This window comes from Tachysurus fulvidraco, chromosome 4 (assembly GCF_022655615.1).
Source record: "Tachysurus fulvidraco isolate hzauxx_2018 chromosome 4, HZAU_PFXX_2.0, whole genome shotgun sequence".
NCBI classification, from domain to species: Eukaryota; Metazoa; Chordata; class Actinopteri; order Siluriformes; family Bagridae; genus Tachysurus; species Tachysurus fulvidraco.
In genome coordinates this window covers 2,029,318-2,039,568 of record NC_062521.1, presented here as the reverse complement: position 1 = coordinate 2,039,568, position 10,251 = coordinate 2,029,318, and the positions used below count along the sequence as shown (strand labels likewise).

The window sequence follows — 10,251 nt, the reverse complement described above, 5'->3', positions numbered from 1 at the left end:
TGTAGAATAAGTTGAGCCTTGTTGCATAAGTTTAGGAGATGGAGGAGATGAACCCTAATCCTGAATGACCTGAGCTCCCAGAAATATTCTTGCTCATGTTTTCTAAGAAAATATCTTATTTTAGAAGACCTATATTCAGGAAACAGATTTATGGAATTAAAACTAAATTAAAAAACAGTATTGTGAGGAACATTGCTATGCTTTTAATTGATCCTACAGTACATTCATACATCATGTGTACAGAACATCATGTCTAAACAGCTCATTTATTTTATCTCACAGAGTGCTTACAAAAAATTGTGAAGGTTTTGGCTCTTCCATTTTACCATTCAGCTATTGCATTGACTGGATTTTCAAGTATATTTACACTGAAGTAGGCTTATGGTGCTTTAGTGCTCCTTCATAGTCCAAATGAAACTGATTTTTTGACCTTTTTGTGCTACTTTACAATTTCCTTCCTTCCTTGTTTACTTTCTTTCTTAAAAGTATATTGTGGTAATGAACCTTATCACCACTAGGGCTACAGTTGTATCCTATAATATATTAAAATCAAAGTAAACTATTATTTTTCAATCCTAACAGAATGTTGCTATTCATATATATATCATTTGATCAAGTCTGATTTAATCTCTTTTTAAATAGGCTGTTTTTATATTTTATACCATAAAGCTGTGATGTTCTGTAAACATTACAACTAGATTATTACAACTAGTATTAGTAGTATTATTACTAGTATTACAACTAATATTACAACTAGAATATACTATAACACTGTAAATAAAGATGCTTTATTTCTACCATGTAGATTAGCTGGTTTGTCCTCCACTTTTCCCTTTTTCCATTTGACATTCTGATAAAGCAGATTTATGGACTTCAGTCCTAGAATTCACAGGAGCCAAAACCCTGGACTACACTAGTCACAGGCCAAACACACACACACACACACACACACACACACACACACAAACACAAGTATCAGTAAAATATGTTCCATAAAAGTTGTATATCTGTAATGAATACTCAACCATGTGGACTTACTGCTATATTTAATTGCTTACTTTTTACCTGCTTTATTTTAATGAAATACAACATTTTTCACGAACATCATTGTTACATGAAACATGTGAAAATCTCACCTGACTATTACCATGAAGCAGTGCAGGACAATGTGGAGGAATGTTATTTAAATGTTTCATACTTTTTCAGGTGAGCTGGTGAAATAATGACTTACTCAACATACATGCAGGATGTTGTATTACAACATAAATATCACACTGTTTACATGTACTATGGTCTGCTACTCTGGTGAATGAAAAGACATAAGCTTTTTGGCTTGATTATGTTTGTGCTGAAGTATTCACCAGTAACAACAGTATCAAAGTTAATAGGGTTTATTTGATTCACTGGAATTGACCTTCACTGGATGTTAGTAAAAAGTACAGTTCTCACACCTTGTCAGTGTAGCACACTCAGAGTAAAGATTCCCTTGATAGGCTTGTGCTGCTGTGATTGACAGGGAAGACCTTTTGCCCCTCCCTCCCTGAGAGTTGCCCCTGTGGATAATGCCTCAGGCAATTCCTCAGACTTGATTTGAGGTTACATTTACAGAATTTGTGAGACACCCTTATCAAGAGTGACTTACAGCTGAGCTGAGCTGGGGGTCAAGGGCCTTGCTCGGGGCGCAGAAGTGGCAGCTTCGAGGCCCTGGAGTTCAAACTCATGACTCCAACACCTTAACCACTGAGCTGCCACATCCCCACATCCAGTTCATGCTCTGTGTTTGGGAAAGATCATTTAAATCTCAAATCAGTCATGGCAAAGTAGAAAATCTTGTGATCTCTTGTGTTGTTTTAAACAGAAAAAAAAACATGAAACTGAGACAAGAACAGGACCTGAGGTAAGATGTTTATTATGTTATTTGTTTATAATGTTGTTTCTGTGTTTTTTTTTATTCAATTCGAACGATTGGTTTTCCTGCTTTGTGTAAAAAAGCAGGAAAACCATCGCTTCTCTGATACTCTTCTTTTACTCCCGTCTGTATCATGAAGTACTATGACCTTACTTTTGATTCACTTCTCCTGCCAGAAGATAGAGTAGATGTTGCCTCTGTCTAGCTCATTAGCGATAAGTATACATTTCAACGTTCAGCTTTTTATTCTGAATATTTTTATTCTTTGAGACAAAATTTCCATTGTTTAAACTGACTTGAACAAACAAGACTTTTATACTTAATCCTTTACGTACAAACACAAAAAAACATTTTAAGTTGTCAATCATGTTCAGTATTTACCAGAAAAAATAAACAAGAAGAACAGGAAAGTTCAAACCCCAACAAGTCAGATAATAAACATTATTATACAGATGACTAAAAAAAAAAACACTACTGCAAAATACATTCCAAGCCTTCATTCTACTGTAAGCATTGTTATTTTCCTTTCAATGGTTCTCTCGCACAATCAGATGTCCTGCAGGTTCTCGAGTATTGCTCCATAGATTTTCAGGAGTATCGTTACGTAGTTACAGGGTTATGAGTGAAAAAAATTTGCCACTGCTTCTTACTACAGCTTTTATCTTGGGTTAGCCACTTGAGCCGACAAATCAAATAAACCATATCCAAATCAAATCACTTAATGTTCTGTGCATTTTTCTGCTGATAAAGATCTGAATTTTTATATAACTTTACACCGATTGGCAAATGCACTCGTCCAAAGTGACATATAAAAGTGCTTTAACGTCACTGTTAGCGAATACATCAATGCTGGTTCGTCAGCACACTCAAAGGATACCAGAAGTCTAAAACTCTCTTCAAACCATTTTTTTTTCTTTTTTTTCAAACAATCAGGAAAAAAATAACATCTAAGTAAAAAATTTCAGAGAGAGGCAATAACTTATTTTAAGTTATATTCCACCACCTCGGTGTAGACCGACATTGTCTTATGAAAGAAGATGTGATCATTTGTGCTGTGCTACAAATGGAAATCATCAGCATCTTCATGTTTAAAGTAATGCATAATTATTATGTCATTGTAATATCTATGAATAATGATTCTTCTTTTCTTTTTTTACATTTAGAAAATATGAATAAAAAAATGTCATTAAGTGCATTGAGTAAAAAAAAGTCTAAAAATTATTTGGAAATAAAAAGTGTAAGAAAAAATTTTACTCACCATCATATGTATTAATGAATAGCATTAGTTTAAACTGTGTTTTAAAAGCTAAAAAATAAATAGTCTATAATGAAGAATAATGTAATATTCTTTTCACTTAATGCACACAGTACTGACATTTATGTTTTATTTCTATTGTAATGCACTGTAATGAATAGTCACTCGCTTGCTATCATGAGGATGTACGTTATCAGGAATTATTTTGAGCATGTTATCGGGAATAAACCAGTTTATAAAGAAACCTAAGCCCAGTCCCTAAGATGAAAACCTAATATGAAAACCACCACTTGTAGAGGTCTTTTGCAGCTCTATAGTCTTTGTACCTTCCAATATATTCACAGGCATGACAGATGTATATGATGAACTCTTGATAAGGAAAGATTAGATGCGGTGTCGCTGTTACGTGTTTTCTCCAGTCAAAATAGCGCTTGTACGCTTCATCGTCTTTGTCCAGCTGAAGCAGATATTTAGCCAGTGATGCAGCATCAGGGAAGTCACTGATGTGAATGAAGGCATTACTCGGAGTAAACTGATCGTAATTTTCTCTCGGTGGCCCCAAGACAACCGGAACTGTCCCAACTGAAAGAGGACCATTTATTTTCTCTGTGATGTAGTCTATGTGGATGGAGTTCTCAAAAGAGAGGTAGAACTTACAGCTAGCCATCGTGGAGTAGTAGTCTTCATCTTTCAAGCGTTTGCCAACCATTCCTCCAAAAATAGTCACATTGATGTGCTTCTTTAACTCGTCGTAGTACTTCAGCCTGGTCCCTACTCCACTATAGAGGGCCATGTTGGACACGAACCAACACAGGAGCTTGTCCTTCTTTGGGATCACAAAGTCTTCGTTTGGCTTCTTGCTGACCGTGAGGTCATACCTCACAGAAATGTCGGCATCCTGTCTGTAGCTCAGTGTGAGGTTGAAAAGCTTCTCCAAACCGGGAATCCTCGCCGTGTTGGTCGGGGATTCGACGTGAAGCCAGATCCATTTTTGAAATGGAGGCCGAGGAGACGGCGGAAGGTTGGACAGGTCCCTTTTGATACCTTTGTGGAAAACGAGGACTGCGTCTGATTGGTTATAGAGGTTTTTGTCATCGGTCAATTGGCAGCCGTCAATGTTGTACATGGCTTTACAGTCTTTAAAGTCCCACCGCTTTTCCATAGGCCACATCCACAGCAGCAGGATGGGTTTTTCCTCCTGTTGATCTGGAGTGGGATTAAGGGTGTTTACATTATTGTAAGATCGATAATAAGGAATGGGTTCCGGTTCACAAGTAAATGAGGAATACTGAACAAACACCAAGCAAGAGAAGAGTCCCGCAAGCCAGCAAGTGACTATCAGGCAAAACTGTTGTAATTTTGATGTAGATATCATCATCATCATCCCTGACCACTGAAAAGAAAAACAGACAGAAAAAAGAACATGGGTACTTTCTTGGGCATAGGATCTTTCAAGAGTCAGAATCAGGGAACCAGAAGAAAAGGCCACAAACCTGGTTGTAGAAGTGTACCATATTTCAAGGGAAGAGATAATGGTGCACCAATGGTGTGATGGACGGATGGTTCCAATACTTTTCTAGGTCTTTGAAATGAAAAGATATTCTAGACTTAATATCTCACTAAAATAGATGCACTTTTGATCTAGATGAACTTTCTGAAAAAGATTCTTAGGTTATCCAATTATGGCATTGTGATAGCGCTCAACCAGATAATGTCGTGTCAGTGAGAGCTGGCAACGTAAGTAACAGTGAATAAAAGTGGGCATGTTAAGAAAATGTCAGAAAGTTGAGCAGAGTTGAACTTTATGGGTGTAGGACTTTTTTTTAGCATATTTAGGAGTAAAATCGACTGACCATTTGCTTTCAGGTCTCTTGCTATTGTTTTATTATCGCCTCTATATAATAGACCAAAAAAATAAAAGAAGAAATCGAAAACTCATCCAAAAAGGCAAATTGAAGCACAAAAATACGAAGAAAAAAAAACCCTCTATTATTATATATTCACACAAATCACAAGATAATAAATCAGAATGACAAAAGTGATGCACATTGTAAATTTTCTCTTCAATCTACTTCATTTAGTTTTAATTATTATTTTTTTTTATTTTTATTTTTTAAAAATGTTTGTTTTTAAATGTCTTTTAACACATGGCTCAGGAAATACTTCATAGTACTTAGTTGTCATGTCAAGCTGTACAATAACTGTTCTTTATTTATTTACACAATATTTAACACAGATTAACTAATGTTACAGGTTCACAAAGAATGTTTGAGACAAGAAATGGGTTCCTGCGGGTAAAGGTAAAGTGTGACTTAAATGTGTTGCATCACGCAGCTTTGTGCTGTAGAAATGTACACAATGATCTACTACATAAACCAGATACTGTAAACCTCAAAATCTATCAGCTCAGATAACTTGTAACATCAAATAAGAGGTGTCAAATAAAAGGTATTAATTTATCTGATTTTACAATAAAAAAAATTTGATTTCCACATGATTCAACAATACAACACGAAACAACACAACCAACTCAGTTTATTTAGAAATGATCTAATAATTCAAAGTTTATACTCATGAGAAACAAATAAACAGTGTTTAGCTAAAACTTTTGTGGGGAAAAGTGATTTAAAATATTTTCTTAGAATCTTAAACCTTGAAATTATTCGGACACCAATTTGAAGTGTTTTTCTCTTCAATGGAAAATATGTTCAGCTAAAACAACACACTTGTGTTAACAAGCGAAAATGTCAGTTTCTTAGAATCGGGACAACTTTTAAGTTGTGAATATAGCTGTAGCTGTAAACGGGTTCAATACTATTACATGAATAGTGTAATCAGGGTTGTGAAAATACCTTACATCAAGACAATCCTTATTCCTTATCCTTTAAATACATATAAGTATACTATACTATAAGTACTATACCGTAGTCGATGGTAGCTCTATGAAGTTCAGGAGGTTTCTGATTTCTGGCCTTCTGCAACTCTTCAGCAATCTGGAAATGTCTGTTAATGACTGAGAACATCACGTAATAATCATCTGCTAGAAGACAAAAACTCGCCACCCCACCCTGTCTGATGTCAATAGCTACACCTATTGCAGGCTCTTGGGCCCTGCCCATCCCCTAAAGGTAAGGTAAGGTAACCTTTTATTGTCCCCAGTCTGGAAATTTGTTTTGGGCCATCACCCATGCTGCAGTCATACAGTACTCACATTAGACAAATACAGTTAACAAAATACACAGAATATAGAATACATAAAGACAAAAACATGAAAGACAAGCATCGGTATTTTACTGAGCCTGTCAGCTTTGTCAGTTATTCTGGGTTCTGTGTAAACTGTAAATTAAATTATTCTGACACCAATTTTAAGTGTTTTTCTCTTCATTGCAAAATTTGTTCAGCTAAAACAACACACTTGTGTTAACAAGCGAAAATGGCAGTTTCTTAGAATCGGGACAACTTTTAAGTTGTGAATATATCTGTAGCTGTAAACTGTACTATTGCATGAATAGTGTAATCAGGGTTGTGAAAATTCCTTACATCAAGACAATCCTTATTCCTTATCCTTTAAGTACATAAATATGTTATCTAAATATTTCCAGTTATGTAAATATATATGGTTTTTGATTAGTTGATGGTAACTCTATGAAGTTCAGGAGGTTTCTGATTTCAGGCCTTCTGCAACTCTTCAGCAATCTAGAACTGTCTGTTAATGACTGAGTACATCATGTAATAATCATCTGCTAGAAGAAAAAAACTTACCACCCCACCCTATCTGATGTCAATAGCTACACCTATTGCAGCCTCTTGGGCCCTGCCTATCCTCTAAATCAGTGGTCCCCAACCTTTTTTCGCCACGGACCGGTCAATGTTTGATCATTTTACCGTGGCCCGCTGGGGGTTGGGGGTGGGGGGTTTCGGCTATACAATTAAATTAAAATTAATAATTTTAATTTAATTGTATTTAAACATGCCTTTTTAACTCACTACAACGCTAAATCTGTGAGAACCCTGAGCTTGTTTCTTTGCAACGGGACAGTTCCATCTGAGGTAATAGGAGACAATGACACCCGGAATGTGTTGCTAATGTACAGTTTATTCCGTGATTTTGTTTCGGTTGCCGTCACTGCAGAAAACCCCGCTTCACACAGATAGCATGTTGGAAATGGCAATAGGGATTTAAGTGCTGTGCTGGCAATCTCAGGGTATTCCGCCATGACTTTAATCCAGAACACCGGCAGAGTTTCTAACTTTCTAACGACGTCTGTTTCGTACTCATTTTTGCTAATTTGTGGTTTAAATTTGAGCAAACAGAATATACACGTACACCAAGCACTGTTAAACATGAGAAAGTACCGGTGAACAGAGAGAAGAGCGATACACACCTTCTCTCCACCAAAGCTACAACGCCACTGCCGCTTGCAGCCGCTCCGCTCCAGACGTCACCTAAACCCGGGCCGATATCATGATATTTTGCGCATGCGTGGAATTGGTGCGGCTTTAGGTGACGTCTCTCAGCTCCCGGTTAACCTCTCATCCATGGAATGTCGCACAAACCCGAGAGATATACACCACAGTAAATAAAAGGGAAATAATTTAATGTCCCTTGGGCAGCCCGGTACCATTTGGTCCACGGACCGGTACCGGTCCAGCGGCCCGGGGGTTGGGGACCACTGCTCTAAATGTAAGGTAAGGTAAACTTTTATTGTCCCCGGTCGGGAAATTTGTTTTGGGCCATCAACCATGCTGCAGCCATACAGTACACACATTAGACAAATACAATTAACAAAATACACAGAATATAGAATACATAAAGACAAAGACATGAAAGACAAGCATCGGTATTGCAAATATTACTGAGCCTGTCAGCTTTGTCAGTTATTCTGGGTTCTGTGTAAACTGTAAATGAAATTATTCTGACACCAAATTGAAGTGTTTTTCTCTTCAATGGGAAATTTGTTCAGCTAAAACAACACTTGTGTTAACAAGCGAAAATGTCAGTTTCTTAGAATCTGGCATTTTGTGATTATCTGTGTTATTTCTCTTTCAACAAAACTTAAAAAAAAAAACTCCAGCTGGTGAAGGAACGATGTGTATACAGTAGCTGATACAACCTACAACTACTGCGTATTCATTGTAGCTATAAATAGATAAATGCAGACTAAAACGACATGCACAAAATGTAGAAAAGGACACCTCGGGTTTGTTTGGGCATCAAAGTGCTGACTTTATTCTCTTATTACAACAACAGAAAGAGAAAAAAATACAGAAGTTTGAACATACAACTATAACAGGTGCTTGTTATAGGGACACATTTTAAGTTATTAATATAGCTGTATCTGTAAACGGTTCAATACTATTACATGAATAGTGTAATCAGGGTTGTGAAAATTCTTTACATCAAGACAATCCTTATTCCTTATCCTTTAAGTACATAAATATGTTATCTAAATATTTCCAGTTATGTAAATATATATGGTTTTTGATTACTATACCGTAGTCAATGGTAGCTCTATGAAGTTCAGGAGGTTTCTGATGCCAGAAATCAGAAACCTCCTGAACTTCATAGAGCTACCATTGAGCCACCCCACCCTAACTGATTTCAATAGCTACACCTATTGCAGCCTCTTGGGCCCATTAAACTGCAAATAAATTAAAAAAAAAGCTTGACCTCGCCTATCCTCTAAAGGTAAGATAAGGTAAACTTTTGTTGTCCCCAGTAGAGAAATTTGTTTTGGGCCATCACCAGGCTGCAGTCATACAGTACACACATTAGACGAATACAATTAACAAAATACACAGAATATAGAATACATAAAGACAAAGACATGAAAGACGAGCATCGGTATCGCAAATATTACCGAGCCTGTCAGCTTTGTAAGTTATTCTGGGTTCTGTGCAAATGCATCTGTGACTCAGATGTCCTGATCTGTCTTAAACACTATTTTTTTTTCCTCAGACATGGTTTCCTTGTGCAACTATGCCTACACACGCTGGTTCTCTGAATCTGTCCTGTTCTCCTGATAACCTGGTAACACATCAAACTACAGACACAATAGGTGAAGCAACAAACCTGCGTTCAAAATATTAATGTTACCTGGCTGAATGCAGCACTGAGAAGGTGTCAAAAGATTTTGGGTCAAGTCTGGATTTTTATGAATCATTTATAAAAAAGTGTGGGGTTTGTTTTTAATTTTTAATAATTTAATGGTAGCTTACCCGAGTGTGTTCACTGAGGAATGAGGTACAGTAATAAAAGAGGAAGTAGGAAGGTGATACCAGAAACTCCATATGTGATAAAAGAATGTCAGAAAATCTGTCAAATTCTTTACCCAGCCTGAGCACTTAGTTTATTCTATACATTCAAATGAAAAAGTTCTAACATTAATTGAGGCATAGCATTATTATAAACTCAATATTACTTAAGACATTGTACTATAGTTGTGCTAATGTTAATTATTTTTTTATTTTTTTAAAGAAGTATAATGAAACTCTGACAGTAATATTTTTGATTTCTCTTGACACTATGAGGCTGCACTCTTTTATGTGTAATTTTACAACGGGAAGTTGTATGATGTGGTATTTTGATTTCATCTGGTAGAAGTGACCAAACTTGTTACAGCATGATAACAAACAAAAACCATTATATATTATTTGCTGAGAATGTCATCGTGCATTCAGCCAGAACGTTAAAACCCTTGTGGACTTCACCAGATCTCTGAAGATGGATAGTGGTATTTAGCACCAAGATCCATTAAGTCTGCAAGTTGTGAGGTCGAGGTGGGGCCTCCCTGGATTCGACTTGTTTATCCTACACATCGTCCAGACACTCGATCCAAGTGAGATCTGTTGAATCTGAAGGTTAAATCGACACCTTGAATACCTTCCTCAGTTATGTCCCTCAAACCATTGCTGAACAATGTTTGTAGTGAGTCAAGGAGCGTTATCTTGCTGAAAGAAGAGAATACCATTACCAGTAATGGGTGAAACTGGACTGCAGCAACGTTTAGCTAGGTGGTGCATGTCAAAATAACATCCACATGAATGCAGGACCTAAAGTTTCCCCAGAGCATCACACTGCCTCCAC

General features: G+C 36.6%; 1 protein-coding gene across 3 annotated transcripts; it reads right to left on the bottom strand.

The window, feature by feature from the left end:
* Positions 1 to 2,555: 2,555 nt before the first annotated feature.
* Positions 2,556 to 8,695, bottom strand: LOC113656736 (4-galactosyl-N-acetylglucosaminide 3-alpha-L-fucosyltransferase 9-like). Of its 3 annotated transcripts, XM_027168116.2 has the most exons (3): positions 6,088 to 6,238; positions 4,658 to 4,746; positions 2,556 to 4,557 (listed from the first exon to the last, which is right to left on the bottom strand). In XM_027168116.2, exons 2-3 carry the CDS (start codon positions 4,676 to 4,678, stop codon positions 3,436 to 3,438), a joined length of 1,143 nt encoding a protein of 380 aa, XP_027023917.1. In that variant the 5' UTR covers positions 4,679 to 4,746; positions 6,088 to 6,238; the 3' UTR covers positions 2,556 to 3,435. The 3 variants fall into 3 exon arrangements, with proteins under 3 accessions (XP_027023917.1, XP_027023949.1, XP_027023940.1); XM_027168148.2 differs by lacking the exons at positions 4,658 to 4,746; positions 6,088 to 6,238 and adding an exon at positions 8,660 to 8,695; XM_027168139.2 differs by lacking the exon at positions 4,658 to 4,746 and having other exon boundaries at positions 6,088 to 6,237.
* Between the last annotated feature and the right edge of the window lie 1,556 nt (positions 8,696 to 10,251).

Coding starts and splice junctions, on each gene's coding strand:
- LOC113656736 (XM_027168116.2), bottom strand. CDS start 4,678: ATGGTACACTTCTACAACCAG. Junction 4,558..4,657: donor TGGTACACTTCTACAACCAG/GTTTGTGGCCTT, acceptor TTTTCTTTTCAG/TGGTCAGGGATGATGATGAT.